General features: G+C 36.0%; 1 protein-coding gene across 1 annotated transcript; it reads left to right on the forward strand.

The window, feature by feature from the left end:
- The first annotated feature begins 487 nt into the window (after nucleotides 1-487).
- Nucleotides 488-17,811, forward strand: LOC121389509 (macrophage mannose receptor 1-like). The gene is made up of 5 exons (XM_041521200.1): nucleotides 488-833; nucleotides 3,035-3,125; nucleotides 9,685-9,855; nucleotides 10,231-10,404; nucleotides 16,776-17,811. Exons 1-5 carry the CDS (start codon nucleotides 510-512, stop codon nucleotides 16,991-16,993), a joined length of 978 nt encoding a protein of 325 aa, XP_041377134.1. The 5' UTR covers nucleotides 488-509; the 3' UTR covers nucleotides 16,994-17,811.
- Nucleotides 17,812-18,890: the final 1,079 nt, after the last annotated feature.

The following is an 18,890-nucleotide window of genomic DNA, read 5'->3' on the forward strand; positions in this document are numbered from 1 at the left end:
CGTTTCCATTCCATAGATTGTTGTGTTGTATCAGGATCTTACTGGTCAATCCAGGTTCCACAACGAGTCTGTGCCGCTCCATTGGCTTATTCATGTGGTACGTTAATATTGGATTAATATTTAAATACACTGCCACATAGAACATTGATTGCTTTAAAAGTATTGACGTCTTTGTTTACAAGAATTAAGATGAATCATACTTACCAATCAAAACACGTTTGCCAGTACTGGTTATTTTAAACGAAGTGCTTTCTGGATGTATTTGTCACAAATGATTGACCGTTATAACAGGCAGTATGTTTCTTAGTATAGAATGGTTTTAATTCTGATCGTAAAGTTGTTGTTTCGTCATGAGCTTCAATGAACAACGACGTGGCTGGTGAACCCTGTAATATACAAGTAAACGTGCATGATACAATCTTTCTGCACTTTGTGTTATGTTAAAACAAATCACCTAAATCAGTTTTTGAAGCAAAATAAAAAAGAAAAACAGGACAAACAATTAAAAGATGAAATCCGTGGATCCTATCTTAATTCTTTTGATGAGTGTTTTCTTACACGCCAGTGGTTCGGTACGTAGCTGTACAAATCTAGACAACTTCAGCTTTCTACGAAGGAACAGAGAAATAAGGGCTGTCGGTATAGACGAGATAGACAACATTGGAATTGTACAATGTGCGGCAGAGTGTAAGCTTCGTGACAAGTGTAAATCAAGCAGCTTTCAGCATTCCAGTGGGAAATGTAAACTTTTTGGAATTACAATCCAACAAGCCTGGAACTTGGTTGTCAATCAAATTGGAACTGATTTAAGTGACAAACAGGACTGGCCTTCAGTGAGTATGATAGCTGCATAATAACTGTAATATAAGTAATATAGAAGATTGGGCCCAATTTTACAAAACATCGTAAGGCTAGGTTTGCACGTAAACTTAATCTACCACTAAAACAATTCTTATTGCTATCATAGTACAGCAAATATCATTTTAAGTACACACATTTCATTTTCTTTTATCATTAAATGGCTGTAGTGACGTCATTTTCCGTGTGAAATAATGCCAAACACGTGTAAACGTATGCCGAGTATAACTGCTAGTAGCAGACGTAAACTTACGACGTTTAGTGAAATTGATCCCTGACCTTCAGTAAGTATTAACATGTCATCTACAACAATAATTCTAAGAGTACTGTTGGAGCAATGCTTGTCCCCTACCGGAATCGACACGTTTGACTTTCCAAAAACAACTAGGTAAATCGTCTTGAAAGCAAGCATGATGCAATTGTATATGATAAAGTTAAACACATATTTTCTGGTCAATATTTTGAGGCATTGCGAAAATAAAGTCCGGGAGTTGGGGAGGGGAGGGGATATCTGATGTCCTAAGTTCAAGGGATATAACTTTGAAAATGGCTAAGTCGCCATGAATGTCAAACCTGAACTTGTTCAGTTCATGTTGAAGTTATATTCAAAATTTCACCTCAATATCTGTGTCATAAAGGAAATAAAATTAGGTCTGAAAAACTATGTGTGGGACAGACGGACAGACAGATAAACAAACATACAAAAGGCCTGGTACGAAACGTATAGTGTCTTCCGGTTGGACCAGATCGTGACTGATAATAATTTTGAAATAAGTAATATAATGAAATGGTCGTCAGTAAATATCAATATCTGCAACAATAACTGTAATATAAGGGATATAATGAAATGGTCGTCAGTAAATATCAATATCTGCAACAATAACTGTAATATAAGTAATATAATGGAATGGTCTTCAGTAAATATCAATATCTGCAACAATAACTGTAATATAAGTAATACAATGGAATGGTCTTCAGTAAATATCAATATCTGCAACAATAACTGTAATATAAGTAATATAATGGAATGGTCTTCAGTAAATATCAATATCTGCAATAATAACTGTAATATAAGTAATATAATGGAATGGTCTTCAGTAAATATCAATATATGTAATAATAACTGTGATATAAGTAATATAATGGAATGGTCTTCAGTAAATATCAATATATGTAATAATAACTGTGATATAAGTAATATAATGGAATGGTCTTCAGTAAATATCAATATATGTAATAATAACTGTGATATACGTAATATAATGGAATGGTCTTCAGTAAATATCAATATCTGCAATAATAACTGTAATATAAGTAATATAATGGAATGGTCTTCAGTAAATATCAATATCTGTAACAATAACTGTAATATAAGTAATATAATGGAATGGTCTTCAGTAAATATCAATATCTGCAATAATAACTGTGATATAAGTAATATAATGGAATGGTCTTCAGTAAATATCAATATATGTAATAATAACTGTGATATAAGTAATATAATGGAATGGTCTTCAGTAAATATCGCGCATATACAAGATCCCTTGCTGCTCATCGAAAAGAGTAGCCCATGACGTGGCGACAGCGGGTTTCCTAGCCCGAGTACTCTGACTGTAAGAGAGCTAGACGGACATTTGGACATAAATACGCTCTCATTGCAGTCAGAGTTCCTTGATCAAAAAAAAAAATCAGACATTAATCACTAATACACACACTACAGACACACATTACCCGAGAGCACCCACATTCAGCTAAGCTTCGGCAAACTCCGGACTGCAGAATTCTAAGTTCTCCGACCTATATCGTGACATGATCGCCCACTCAGCCATTCCGTCTTCCAGGGGCCGTCTCATACAATAATACAACTGCCCGACAATCAGCAAGAAAAAAAGTTTGTTTTGGGTAACGACACCACTAGAACACATTGATTCATTAATCATCGGCTATTGGATGGCAAATATTTGGTAATTTTATCATAGTGTTAAGACACGAAACCCGCTACATTTTATCATTAGTAGCAAGTGATCGTAAATACATACATATATACATACATACATACATACATACATACATATATACATACATATATAAACGCATTGAATTATCTGTGGAAAGTGTGTTGTCCATGAATCACATACTTTTTGCATCTTCGGTTTCTATTTGTTCCGTCTTACAGATAATAGCCGGCCCTTGTGAAGACCACACCTGTTCTTCCAACGAAGTTTGTGTACCGAAGAGCCGATATTCAAAGAATTGTGTCACAGCATGTAAGTTTAACAATGATTCTAGAATGTTTAACGGGAAGGGGAATAGGTGTGGATAATGTGTTGATTGGAATGTTGGTATTAGACATGAGTTAGGGAAGATAGGAATAGTGTTCGTGAGCTATAGAGTATCGTCAAAAGGACGTAAGTGGCAATCACGACCTCTACTTAAATCCGCTGCTGTACATGTACCCAAACCAATTGGATATATGCAGATGTGGGTTAAGGCAATATGATTTTAAGGATACTGAATTTATAGTTTTAAAAACTAACTAAAAGATTATTATCATCGTAAACCACATATTTGGACCTTTCAAATTCCATGCAAATCCAGGAACTGGCTTCGCGGTTGTATCACAACGTTTTAAATTCCCTCAAGATTTGGTTGTTATATAATAACGTAGCGATATGTAGGTCATTGTGGAGTTTCTTTTTGGGATTTGATTGGTTCGATGGGTCACTTAGCTACCCCTGGAATTAAAAAAATGGCCATGCTATTGAAAAAACCCTGAAATTAATCCAAGGCAAGAAAGTGCCGTGGAAAATTAAAACCACCACAGCAATCTCCACGGTACTGCCGATTGCCGTGGCAATTACAGGAGTTAAATGTTAGTTCCTCGACTTGACAAGTGTAGGTCCGCGATGAATAGAATATTACATTTGTGGCTGTTTGAATCCATTCATCTTACAACTCGTCTATAAAGAAGGGGGTGGGGTAGGATCTGGCTCAATTATTAGAGTGCTTACCTGAGGTGCATGCATCTTAGCATAGGATGAACTCAGTGGACGCAGTCTCTGATTAGGATTGATCCGGTACCAACCAGTGCACCACGACTGATGTATCATTTTGTAATTACGTACCAGTTTGGCAATTAAAAATAGGTATTAATTTGTCGTATTTTATTCAAAATGCATAAATATTACAAAATGGGTCGTTTATTACAAAATGGGCCTTAAGAATCGTCCTTGCGATTGTGAAGGTTGTAACACCAAGCAAGTGGTATGGGGAGAAGATATCGTTATTGCTATGATTATAATTATTGTGATTACGATTATGATTATTTTATTGCTGTTTAAGGGGGATGATGTTGTTTTCGTATTAATTTTGTTATGTTTTGGGGATGGGTGAAGATTTGGGGAATTAGTATTATTTTGTTTTAAAGAAAGTGTTTTTGTTTACTAGTAAGGGCGTTTTAGACTTGTTTTGTCGTGTTCAGTTAGTCCTGTGTGGTAAACGATAAACTGTGCATGCCAACCGATTGACGACTGCATTGTTAGCAACAGGTGTGTTGTGAATGTGTGGTAGGATAAGACACACTAGCACAAATATACACATCGACTATAGTGTCAAATACAGGTAAGTAGATTGATATGATTATATACACCAGAAATAGAAATGATGTAAGTGTGTAACACAACAGTGTAAAGATATGTGGGGGAAAAATACAGTGCAGCACAAAAAAAATCAAGGTAAGAATATTTGAAAATTGTGTATAAGTAGGTTAAGTATATATGGTGGTATCTACAGTCACGTTTTGTGTTAATTCACCAAACAAAAGCTGAAACGCTAGGGGTTTTATATTTGACAATAACCAGGCAATACGCATGACATCCTCGTGTCATTAATAATTGACTGTCATACCTATGAGACAAGAAACAACTTTTTTTCTCTCTTTTTGTCAATTGTTTCATTGTTTGTTATTTTTGTTAGTTTGCAGGGTGTTTTTATTTTTATTTATTTTTTATTTTTTGTTGTTGTTGTTGGGGGTTTCTTTTTTTCCTTTTTTATTTATTTTTTTTTTTTTTTGGGGGGGGGGGGGGGTTGTTGTGTTTTGGTTGTTGGTTGTTGGGGTTGTTTGTTTTTGTTGTTTTATTTTGTTTTTATGTTGTTGGTCTTTTTTGGGGGGTAGGGGAGTTGGGTTTTGCGTGTGTGTTTTTTTTTTTTTTTTTTTTTTTTGTTGTTGTTGTTCTTGACCCGTGCAATAAAACTCATATCCCAAGCAACAGACCGTAAATTGGATTCCTCTTAGTGAATCTAATGCTTTGTTCAGATACCGGTTTTCGTAAACACTAAACACAACAACCAGAACTCGATCTCACTGTCTGGAACGGGAACTGTTCCCAAGGGTACACTTCGTACACTGATCCTGGAATGCAACCGAAGCAGAAAAATCGATCGCCAATCTCTGTTATAGCTTAACTCCATGACAACGGGCGACAACTACCAACAAGTTCAAGTTTATTTTGTTTGACAACACCACTAGTGCACATTGATTTGTTAATCATCGGCTGTTGGATGTTAAACATTTGGTAATTCCGACATATAGTCTTAGAGAGGAAACCCATTACATTACAAACTTATTGTCCCCTTCAAATTTGAGTTATATCGAAGTTTTACTGTATATATATATATATATATATATATATATATATATATATATATATATATATATATATATATATATCTCACGTTTGTAATTAATAACAATGTACACTGAACCCAGTTATATATCCTTTTAGTATACATTAATAAAACATTAGTGATACTAGTGATGCATACCATATAATAACAATAAAACAAAATCATTAACGTTTTTGTTAGTTTCGTTCTACAATTAGTCTTACGCGGACATTCAACAGTGTTTTAATTGCTTGCTTCATGGTGTACATATTTTCGAAATCCATTAAAGTCATCAACATACTATTGTGTCATATTAATTGCATTTGTATACGCATAAAAAGTAGGGGAATGTAGGAAATAACAGCCAATTAAAGAAGTATTAAAAGGTATCACTGTTTAGAAATAGATGTATGATAATAATGAAGGAATTGGGAAGAAAAAACAATCAATTAATCAGTCAATGTTGGCAGCAGTTTGTATGGCTGCAAACAACCTTGAAATAAGATAGGGATAAAATGTTTTCATTCACTGAATTGTTTACAGTATGAAACATCATCTCATGGAGAGGCATTTATACAGGCTTATCACCTGTTTGCCAATACACTTCATTTATTTGAATAAATATTGTTTAAAAAAAACATGTGAAAACTGAACTTTCATGTATTTTTAACAATAATGAGTAATACTCCACGATTCATGAAACATTCGTTTTTTTCGACGCAACATGCTACGTGTCAATCTCCCAATGACGAGTTGAGGAAGACTATTCAACTCCTCTTGCAACCTGGCCAAGTTCAGTTAAAGGTTGCTCTATGGGAAAAAGGTCAGCTCTCATTGCTGTCCATGGCATTCTGGTAACGTTTTGCTGCTGAAGGTAGTCATTTATGATATGCGTGTAGCGTTCCTGGTTTTCTGTCGATCTATCATTTCATATTTCCTTGGTTATTATTTTTATTTGGTTCTTCTTCTTATTATTCTTCTTATTAATTATATTAATCTCTAATATTAACCTTACTAATAAGGGAATGTCAGGAACGTTACGTTGTGCATGTTATAAAGTATGGTATGAGACCAGTCTAATTTATATTCTGGTGGAAAATTACTCGGGGGTTGTCGGTAGGTTACGGGTTTCGTTATTATCTGGCCAATCGGGTTTAAGGGTATGAAAGTCCGTGCAGATCGGGTCGAGGCATTATCCTTTACTTGGGTTTTGGGTTTCAAACAAGTAAGTCTTGTTTTTGTTCTGTAGGATGTTGTTTTTTTTGGATTGAATTTGTGCTTGCTTCCAAATCATTAGAACGTATTTAAATATTATTATGGGTGGGGAAGAGATTAATTAATTAAATGGTTGTATTTGGCTAAAGGAAATTCCTTTCCCAACAATGACGCTATCACATGTTGAGTGGGTTGGGAGTTTATCCGTCTAGGGCAGCGTGTCAAGGAATCTGCTTTCCGAATTAGCAAAACGGAGCTAACGAAAAGGGTGCCGTTAGACTATAATAGGAAGTAGGATTCGGGGTTTGACTTGTTGAAGAAAACGCTTTCCGAATTAGCAAAACGGAGCTAACGAAAATGGTGCCGTTAGACTATAATAGGGAGTTCTTTTTTCCGTGTTTTGAGAAGAGCTGAACGTTGTTGTGATGGGGAGGTGTTAATTAAAAGGGAACTTAAGATTTATTTGTAAATAACTATTAAAATTTAAATGTCAACTGTCTTCGTATTGTGAAATGTTGAGGACTGTTTTCTGTGTTGACCCACTTGAATAAATATATAATCTGTTCCATTGTTATGTAGTCTGTCTGATACTAGTATTTAGACGTGGTATGTCAAGGCCGCCTATTTAGTGTTAATTACATTGAAGTCTACAACTGAAAGGGGTAGCTGGACCCGGGTAAAATTTCGAGTGGCATGATTTCGTTTCATACTTGAGTGCGAAATTCATTACTTGCGCACCGTGGGCCCGAGCATTCTCATCTTGAAACTCAGACCGTCGACCAGCACGGCGAGCAAACGGGACGACAATCGGTGCTAGCATGTTACCCCGGTAGTACTGACCAGTGATCCTCCCTTGAGCAATATGGAGTGGTGTTCTGTCAGTCAAAGTGATACCACCCCACATCATAACTGAACCGACACCAAATCCGCCGTGTGTCCTAAGGTTGGCGTTTGCTTGGCGTTCATTGCGCCGCCGTCAAACGCGACTATGCCTATCCAAGAAGTCCAGAGTGAATTTGGACTCGTCAGAAAACTTTACACGAGACCATCGACGATACCCACAATTTCTACGCCGTGTACACCATTGGCGCCTTTTTTCCATGCGACGATTCGTTAAAGGTGGCACAATACCTTGTCGCCGAGCATGCAGATGAGCTGCATGTAGCCGATTTCTAATCGTCTGACTCGTCGCTCGCACCCCAGTAGCCTGGTATAAATGTGCAGCGATTTGATTCGTAGAACCTGGGTTCCTGTCGTGTGGTTGACATGGGACGCACTCAGCGGGATCAATCATCACCATTTTGGTCTGTTTGTGTCTGTTCCATACTCTGAAAATCACAAACGGCGAAACATTGAACACACTGGCTACATCATGCTGAATTCTACGAGTTTGAAGCATGTCGTAGGCGCCGCATCACTAATTCAAAGACAAATAATGCATAACGCCCAAAGAACAAAGGCTAACTGAACACGAGATTCTCCAAAATTAATAGTAGCACTCACTCAAACAGATTTATCGACTTCTCTGGGAAGTATGAAAATCGTGAATGACTCCCTACCCACGTGTACGGGGCTACTGCCTAGTGCACATGCACATTTTTCAGTGTTTTTGTGCTATATTGTGCAGTCATGAACGTACTTTCCTAGGCAGTTATTGTTGAAAACTGATCTCTGTTCCAATTATTGGTGGTAATGGCATTTGCGTTTTAAATGTTCCTACATTTCTGAAGAGTAAATATGTACAAATAAGCACTCTTACGTTAGTAACAGTTTTTCCTAACATTTTCTCCTTTGTGCACTAAAGTATGTTTTCATCAACAAAGTCAGTTCAACATGAAACTGACAGAACAACCACATAACATAGTTTAATGTTCTATATGCAAAGACATCAGTTTGAGTTTGTAGTTATTTTAAAAGGTTTTCGGGAAATAAAATGTTTTGATATCATCAAAAGGACTTTTGTTTTTACTTTTTTTTTTCTTTTTTTTTGCTTTGAATATGAATAATACAGACATTTCTGGACATCGTACTGTTTTGTAGTATCTCAAAATCGATTTTTATCTAATTTCTAATGTATTATTTCTAAAAATGGCCAAAAGAGATTTGAAACATTTTGACCAAAAGTCATTATTAATGTATTTATCGGAATAATATGTTATACTTAAACAGGTTGTGTATTTTACTAGGGCTGAAAACTCAGGATATCCCTTTAATACAAGAACGAGACACTGGTTACGGAGAACTAGACTTGCATTCAAAAACATGTTCTATCCTATTTGTTTGTATGTTTTGTTTAAGGACACCACTAGAGCACATTGATTTATGAACTAACATATATAGAGCTGGGCGATAAACCGTGTATACCGTTCGGTATCGGTATCATATCAATACCGATTTACCGTACCGTACCAAGCAACTCTCAAAATACCGAAATTTCGGTATTAAAACATATTTTACGTTATTTATTAAAACACTAAGAATATACTAATTATCTGACGAACACAAAATAGCTGAAAAGAAGACAGAGAAATGAGGACATTGAGTATTGAATTTAATTATTTAGGTGAAATTAGCGGGTGATACTTAACTCGGGCATGCATTTAAATCCGAGTACACCGAAAATATCGCTAGATATCGGTATTGGTGTGGATATTGTATCAATACCAAATACCGTACCGATACCTAGATAAATCACCCCAAACATACCGGTACCAATACGAACCTGAAATTTCAATATCGTCCAGCTCGAATTAGATATGAGATGCCATACATTTTTTTTATTTTGAGATATAGCCTTCCAATGGAAATCCGCTTCATTTTTTGTTACAATTACTTGCAAGGGATCTTTTATATGCACCATCCCACAGGCAGATTGTCACATGTTGATGGGATTCCCGGTGGATATAGACCACGCTGACCTGTGTTGCTGTTTGATTTATGTTCCAGACTGTCCAAGCCCTCTACCTATTGACAACGCCCAGGCTGACTTCAACATATCCTACGAGACGACTAAAGTAGGAAGTCAACTGTCCTACACCTGTGATTTTACGTTCCACCCAGTAGGTAACAGAACTGGTCTACCAGACGGAACGTGGTCTGACTTCAGATGTGAACCCAGTAAGTTTGTATTCATTTACAGTTAAAACATTTCTCTGTGTATCAATATTTCATGTTTCAAATCTGGGATTTATCGATGATGTTTTAAATGTGCAGGCCCAAGTTTGAATCCGTACAAAATAGACCCTAAGTTTGGTTAATCTACACATCGCCAAATAAACATAATTCTACAAAAATAATTACTTGTATTATATTTTGGCTGACAGACAAATTCCGAATTGAGTTTTTTTTAATTATTATTTAATATTTTCCTTTATTATTAATATTGTTATTATTATTATTATTATTATTATTTTTTGTTCAGTTATTTTGTTGTGGGATTAATAGTTTGATGATTAAAATTAATCCAAATAATTATTAGAAATCTATTTGTAGATCGCTGCCCAACTGAAAACGGGTACGTGCTACTGAACAATCCGAAAATGTGCTTTAAGTCGTCGAGTGTACCCAACACAATCGACAACGCACGTGCCAGTTGCTACCAGTCAGGTGCCAGATTGATCGTCTTAGATACGGATGACAAAAATGAAGCTGTCGCCAATGCTTTAGGTAAGGTTTGTTGTCTTATCTATAAAACAAACGCTAAACTAAACACGGACATGTTGTTCTGGAAGGCCAATGGCATAGTTATAATGCTATATTGGGAAAGACCATATTGGCAACCCACACTATGTATGTATCATTTTATCAAATTGAATAGAGCCTAAAAAACATGGGAGCATGGTCACTGTGAACCGCCATAGATCAAGGTCATATCATTTGTGTTGTTAAATATTATATCACCCAAGGATTCCTGAAAGCCTTCAAAATATTTTATGTTAGATACTCAGAGGCATTAAAAATGAATGGATGAATGTTTAACGACACACCAGCACGAACAATACATCGGCTATTGGGTGTCAAACTATGATAAATGCAACAACAATGTGATGATCAACATCAATATAAAAATTCAACAGTTAAATGTAAACACAGTGTAAAGAACTGTGCACAAATACAAATATCATAGATATATAAAATTAAAATTTAGAGTAAAAAACAGTATCGCGTAAAAATTGTAATACAAATTCTGGATGGAATCGAAATGATTCCATCACATTTGTTTCTCCAAATATATCTTTTTGAGTACTCGGATGCCATTTCATGATATCACACATTATCGACTATAATGCTCTAGTACCCTATTTTGATCTTGCACAAACCTTTTCATCTTCATGGTGAAAAACCTGTACATCTCAACTATGGACTTGATGGCTATACGACAGACAGCCCAGATAGTTGAGGTGTGTGTTCCCAGGACAGCGTGTTTGAACCTAATTGAATATAAGCACGATAATAAGTATATATGGAATGTATGGCGTCAAGATGTATTGGAAATGTAATTAAACATGTTCTGGATAAACTAATAAATGAATGAATGAATGTTTAACGACACCCCAGCACGAAAAATGCATGGGCTATTGGGTGTCAAACTATGGTAATGCAAACAAATAAAGTATAAAAATATAAAAGTCAAGATTTAAATAAAAACACAGTGTAAAGAACTGTGCAAAAATACAAATATCACAGACAGATACTGACTTTTACTCAAAACTTTAATTGTATCCCGAAGAAAACAAGAAGAGTTGTGCTGTATTGGCCATTCTCAAAGCGAATCTTACACCCCTGCACCACAGCGAGGTTACAGCAGGCGCAGAGGATAAACTAATAGACAAATAAGAAAATGGTTTCATTTAGGGAAGATACATAAGGAGGCACTATTATATTCATTAATAACATCATGTTATACACTGAATAACACGATATTGCTTGATTTCTGCTACCAATTGATCTTGGTCAGCTATATATAAGGTGCTAGACATATTTAACTTTAAAACATCCATTAAAACTGAATAGGAATATTTTACAATAACTCGTTATCTAGTGTAATCATTAATGGAAACTGGATTTTTATCTGAATATTTCATATTAGAAACGGGTTGTAGACAAGGTGATATTTTATGTCCTAATATATTTATTGTATGTGCTAAATTATTTGCTATTATATATACTACTCAAAAGAATTTAAGGGTCAAAAATTTATAACCAAATAAGTTTCAGAGTGTATTAGATTGATGATGTAAACTACACCAAAAATTTAATTTATTGTTCCATATTTACAAAAAAACACAAATAAACGTCACTGTATATAAGAAAGTCACATGACATGCTGTCAAAGTTGAAGGTTGTCAAACATGGATTTTACACATTAGAACATTCGTTTAATAGTGTGTGAATCCACCCCTGGCGCGAATACACTCGACACATCGTTGCCTCACGCTGTTGATCAGACGTCTGAAGAACTCTTGGGGAATGGCCTGCCACTCTGCCATAAGAAGTTGACCCAGATCATGAAGGTTGGCCGGAGGGGCATGGTTATCCCGAACTCTCCTGCCTAATTCGTCCCAGGCGTTCTCTATTGGGGCCAAGTCAGGCGAATATGCTGGCCAATCCAACCTGGTGATACCTTGTTGTCTGAGAAAGTCCGTTACCACCCTGGCGCGGTGGGGTCTGGCATTGTCATCCTGCAGAACTGCCCCGCCGTCAATCTGCTGAAGGCCTGGGAGAACCAACGGCCGGATAATCTCATTCAGACAGCGAATTCCATTCAGATTGCCATCCACCACATAGAAGGGGGGTCCTGTGGTGGATAGAGATGCCGCCCCACACCATGACGCTGCCACCACCGAACCGGTGACGTTGTCTAACGTTAACGTCAGCGAAGCGCTCCCCAGGACGTCTGTAGACACGAACCCGACCGTCGTTGAACTGGAGACTAAACCTGGACTCATCAGTGAACATCACTCGACCCCACTGAACACGTTGCCACCGCAGATGAAGCGTGCACCAGTGACGTCTGACCGTTCTATGACGTGGTAGGAGTGGTGGTCGAACAGCCTGGCGACGGCAGCGTAGATTATTGGCTCTCAGACGATTGCGTATGGTTTGATCAGACACTCGAGTTCCAGTCGCAGTCCGCAGATTGTCACGTAATCGGCGTGCAGTAGTTGTGCGTTGACGTAGAGCCATATTGGTGATGTAGCGGTCCTCTCTATTTGTAGTGCTTCGGGGTCTTCCCGAACGTGGACGATTTCGAACAGAATTCGTTGCTTGGTACCGTTGCCACAGTCGGCCAACGACACTCTGACTGACACCAAATCTCAGAGCAACATTTCTTTGCGTATTGCCATCCTGAAGCCAAGCAATAGCCCTTCCTCGATCTTCGATAGTCAAATGAAGTCTTACCATTGTCGAATTTGGAGTGTGCACCGTACACGAACGCAAGCTCCAATTATACGGAAATTCAGCATTGGGAACATGGAATACACGTGCAAAGCGTGCAAATGAAGCGCTTTGTGAAAAAGCAAGTTATGGGCACTTAGCAGACCTTTCGCTTTCACCCTAATTTACGTGCAAATGTAAGCATGTTTTCGCCATTAGAACTAGTCGACAGTGTCAATGACAGTGGATTTTAATTCATTTATGGGTTGCTTAGACCCACTTTCGTCAAAATGGAACAATACCATGCGTGACATTATGGTCTAGCTAATATAATTGACATTCAGAAAATAATGTCGAAAATATCGTCTGACCCTTAAATTATAATAAGAAGAAACTAGAGAAATATCAATATATAATTCCAGAATATGCAGATGACAATAGCTTTACTATTGGCGGTTCTCTCGAATCTCTCTACAATGCATTATATCGGATTTAGACTATTCTGCATAATTATCAGACATGAATTTATTGTTTCAAAATCTAAAGTTATCTGGATCGGAAGGAAAACGTTTCTAAAGACGTGTTCCATGGGGCGCTACATGATTTACTGTGCTTGGTTTAATTTTTCAGTCAACATGGAAGAGATAATCAAACTGAATTACCATTCTAAAATAATAGAAATTGAAAAAGTAAATTAATGAAAGTATGGTCTGTCAGAACATTTACAGTTTTAGGAAGAATGACAGTACTGAAAACGTTCATAAAGTCAGTGTTATCTCATCAATTAATAGCGTTAGCGAATCCAAATGAAAAACTGATAAAACATGTAAATACCTTATTTTGTTTATATTAAACTAATAGAAAAACAATTGACACGAAATCTTATAAGGCAAGATTACAAAAGGTGTGGTATCAAAATGATAAACATAAATATGTTTTATAATGGCATTAAAATGTATTTTTTTAATAATCGAAGTGGATCACATTGTGTAAATCGTTTACAAACATATATTTATGTATATGTTTACAAATATTTTAATATACATATTTACACATATGTTAATTATATCTTTAAACATATCTTAACTATAGGCCTATATTTGAACATGTTTTAATATATTTATTGGGTACATGGGGATATGGATTGTTCGGTTAACAACGATATTTATGTAATTACATGCCAAGGTTGCAAAGAACAATACATTGGTCATACTATTCAGCTGAGAGCCAGAGTATGCGTACACAAACGGTAAATAAAACAACCAGAAACATAGTGCATACCCTTCAGTTCACATTTAAGTACATGTGCGGCACAAAAATATATTAAATTCACCATTTTCCCATTTTATCACATAGATGCCAATCATGAAAGGAAACGAAATACCAAATAAATAAATTTTATTAGAAAGTGTTGTCCACTGCTTAATGTTGTTCGTTAGATAAAAGCAATCATTAGTAATTAAGTAATTATCATTCCCATTATACTGTCGTAACGTCGTCATATGTATGAAGTCATATTTAGCAGTTATTTAGCAGTTCGTTTCTTATGATTAATAATTGAAACATGCGAAAGGATATTATTTCTTAAACATTTATTACTCACGTCCGTTAATATCCAGGGATAACGCATCTGTCCAATCAAATTGCCAGGACTGTAACGCCACACAGTCGTCTAGACTTACGCATGGCGGCGGTGAAGGAAGATAAAGCATTATTAAATTGAACATAAACTTATTAGGCTGACTTACATAAATATATTTATTCTCGTAATAAATGTCATATATACACTTGTTTTCTTTTATGATATCTCATAAGCCACGCACTTTTCTGTAACTAGCCGGATTATTCAGGCAACCATTTGTAGGTATTTTGAAGAACACACACCTGAAATATAAAACAAACAAACAAATACCATTGTGACAAAGATACCCCGTATACGATAAATTAATGGAAAGTGCTATAGCTGACTAGACATTCGTATTGGGTCATTGCTAATGTACTGATACTTGGTCGGTTGCCAAAGGAATGTAGGAAAGTTTACACCTGAAACTTACTTGTAGGCGTTGTTCTACAGCCGTTGACGAAAATAAAACGCTTTCCCCGACAGTGTAAACGTTTCACATGTCCCATTGACTCATATTCATGAAACATAAACTAAATACAAATCGGACAAATCTTTCCAACATAACTGATTAACTAATAATAATAGTTACATAGGTATTAATGGAGTTTACACAAAGAGTACTACATGAATATTTAAAACAAAACAAAATACATTGATATATTTACTGTTAAATTATGCATATATATTTAATTATAATAATATCAGTGTGCACGTCGGGTTTTGTTTTTTTCGGTTCAAACTTGCATGAACCAAACCATAATTCCGTACAAATTTATATATATACATAATGTATAAAATGTGTATAAATGTGTAAATATGTATAAAATTAGACATGTGATAATTTAGTGTATTAACTCGGTTAATAATGGTATATGCAAATTAGCAAGGTCACTAACTGCTGTCAATGCGTCACTTGTTTACAACCCAACGGCATTGGACAATTTTTGAGGCCAGAAAGGATTTAATTATCCCCTGCGCCAGTGCGTTAATATCTATGTATGTAATAGTCAACCTCGACATACATACACTATATAGATATTCATACATCAATACATACCAGCCAGTGCCAGGTCTGCCCACTGTTTCATGCACGTAAGCGGGATCGACCGCGTAGATTGTAGGCCCCATGCATATGGTTGAGTTAAAGAAACTTCCTTTTTCATGGAAGCTTCGATAGCTCAGAGCGTGTCGTTGTTAGTCTTGCAATTTGAGGGCGAGTCGGTGCCACGGGTTCGAGTCCCAGCAACGGCATTGGACAATTTTTGAGGCCAGACAGGATTTAATTATCCCCTGCGCCAGTGCGTTAATATCTGTGTATGTAATAGTTATTTGAGGGCGAATCGGTGCCACAGGTTCGAGTCCCAGCAACGGCATTGGGCAATTTGTGAGGCCAGAAAGGATTTAATTATCCCCTGCGCCAGTGCGTTAATATCTATGTATGTAATTATCAACCTCGACATACATACACTATATAGATATTCATACATCAATACATATCAGCCAGTGCCAGGTCTGCCCACTATTTCATGCACGTAAGCGGGATCGACCGCGTAGATTGTAGGCCCCATGCATATGGTTGAGTTAAAGAAACTTCCTTTTTATGGAAGCTTCGATAGCTCAGAGCGTGTCGTTGTTAGTCTTGCAATTTGCGGGCGAGTCGGTGCCACGGGTTCGAGTCCCAGCAACGGCATTGGACAATTTTTGAGGCCAGACAGGATTTAATTATCCCCTGCGCCAGTGCCTTAATATCTGTGTATGTAATAGTCAACCTCGACATACATACAATATATAGATATTCATACATCAATACATACATACATACATACATACATACATATATATATATATATATATATATATATATATATATATATATATATATATATATATATATATATATACACACACATACATACATATATATACACACATACACACATACATACATATATACATACATATATATATATATATATATATATATATATATATATATATATATATATATCATTAAATACTGTTTTTTATTCTCTAGTTCCAGGAAACTATTTCATTGGCCTGACTGACTCTCGGACAGAAGGTGTGTTTGTGTGGGATGACGAACGTGTTGCCTCGTTTACAAAGTGGAAACCTGGAGAACCAAACGACATGGGAGGAGATGAAGACTGTGTCCTGTTACAAACTATCTTCAAGAAATGGATTGACTTCCCATGCACAGTTGCAATGGAATACATTTGTGAAAAACCAGTCTGAGCATGATGGTCGTATGACTGGCTCGCTCATTTCTCACGTGTTTGTTGTGAACAACAAACCTGAGCATGATCGTCATATGCCTGGTTCGCTCTTTTCTCGTGTCTTTTTTTATGACAAAGAACTCCGAGCATTGTGGTTATATGCCTGGCTCGCTCTTTTCTCGTGTGTTTGTTGTGAAAAAAAAAAAAAAAATCTGGGCATAATGGTCCTTTTATCGTTTTGTTGTTGTTGTTGTTAACATTGCTTCATATTATTAGTATTTAACTGAGACCGTGACACCCACTGAACTACTGTCAAACATCGATGATTCCAAGTACTCAGAAAGGATTGTAGTTATCGAAATAATGTTCTTTGTTGTATCCCGCCATGTTTATTCCAATGACATTTTTAACTGATCGTAAATACGATTTCAAATATCGATATAACGATTATTTTAAAGGACATATACATACATACATATATACAAATATATATATATACGCAGAATGGCATACACATACAATTTCAAAGAAATTACAAGTATTCCATTTAGTATTGAAAACAAAATGTTGAGAAAGCTTCAAAGATTAAGTGCGACGTTAGCGTTATTGTGTACATGTTTTCAAGAGATAGTTTTTTTAGAGATGCTACCTATATTGTTTTCTGTTTTACTAAGACTTATAGAGAAAGCCATGGATACTTTTTACACCCACTAACAGAAAGATTACAAATGTGATATTTTCGAGATAATTAAGCATGTATTAATTATGTGATTTAAATAAAAAAATATGTGTCACGAATAAATGAAACACATAGGGAAATATAGCACTTTCCATCTACGAGTTGTGTTTGTGTTTTTTACTTCACCATACCATACTGATCAATTAACCATTGGTAATTCTGGCACATAGTCTTCAGATGAAACCCTCAACAAATTTTCCATTACGATATTTTAGTTTAAACAATATTTATTTTCGTTCAAAAATAGAACCGTACATAGCATGGCTTTTGAAAGGGTAGGGAAATTGCATCGGGTTTTGCAAGGGCGTTTCGATCCTACGACATAAACACCTCAGTTGAGCGTTTTTATCCCCAGCACCTTTACTGGTTATCTAGATTCGTGACCTCTCACTTCCTTTAACCGTCCTCCGACGGGACTGTACTGTGCGCTATTCTGCATAGAGCTTAAAGTTAAAGTTTGTTTTGTTTAACGACACTAATAGAGCACATTTTAAAAATTAGTAATCGATAATTGGATGTCAAACGTTTGGTAATTTTGATAGCGAGAAAACCACGCTACGTTTTGTTTTTTCATAACTAGCAAGGGATCTTCTATATAGACCATACGACAGACAGGATAGATCGTACCACGGCATATGACATACCAACATTTTGTGCACTGGTTGCAATGAGACATATCCCAATGGTCCCAGATAATCCGCGCATGCGTAACGCTTAAATAGACGTATCGCCTTTCTCCACTATAATTACATATTAAATATTCTTTCTCGTTCCAATTTCCAATTCCAAAAAGGTTAGCGTGCACATTCAGAGCAAGCTGTTGTAGCGCACGGCTGTCCTGAGCACAGGTACCTGCCTCGTTTAAAATAGCGGTATATATCTATCTATCTATCTATCTATATACATACATACATACATACATACATACATATACATATACATATACATATACATATACATATACATATACATATATATACATATTTATTTATTTATATAATGTGGTTTTGGTATTCTGAATATTTCTAGTAGTTAAAGCTTTATTTTATTTACTCTATATCTCTGAGACCAATCAAACAGACCCATGTTAAGAGAATGCTCATCATATCAGTCAGTTAAAGTGTATTTTGTTTAACGACAACATTGATATATTTATTATCAGATATTGGATGTCAAA

The sequence above is a fragment of the Gigantopelta aegis genome, chromosome 1, assembly GCF_016097555.1.
Source record: "Gigantopelta aegis isolate Gae_Host chromosome 1, Gae_host_genome, whole genome shotgun sequence".
Taxonomy (NCBI): domain Eukaryota; kingdom Metazoa; phylum Mollusca; class Gastropoda; order Neomphalida; family Peltospiridae; genus Gigantopelta; species Gigantopelta aegis.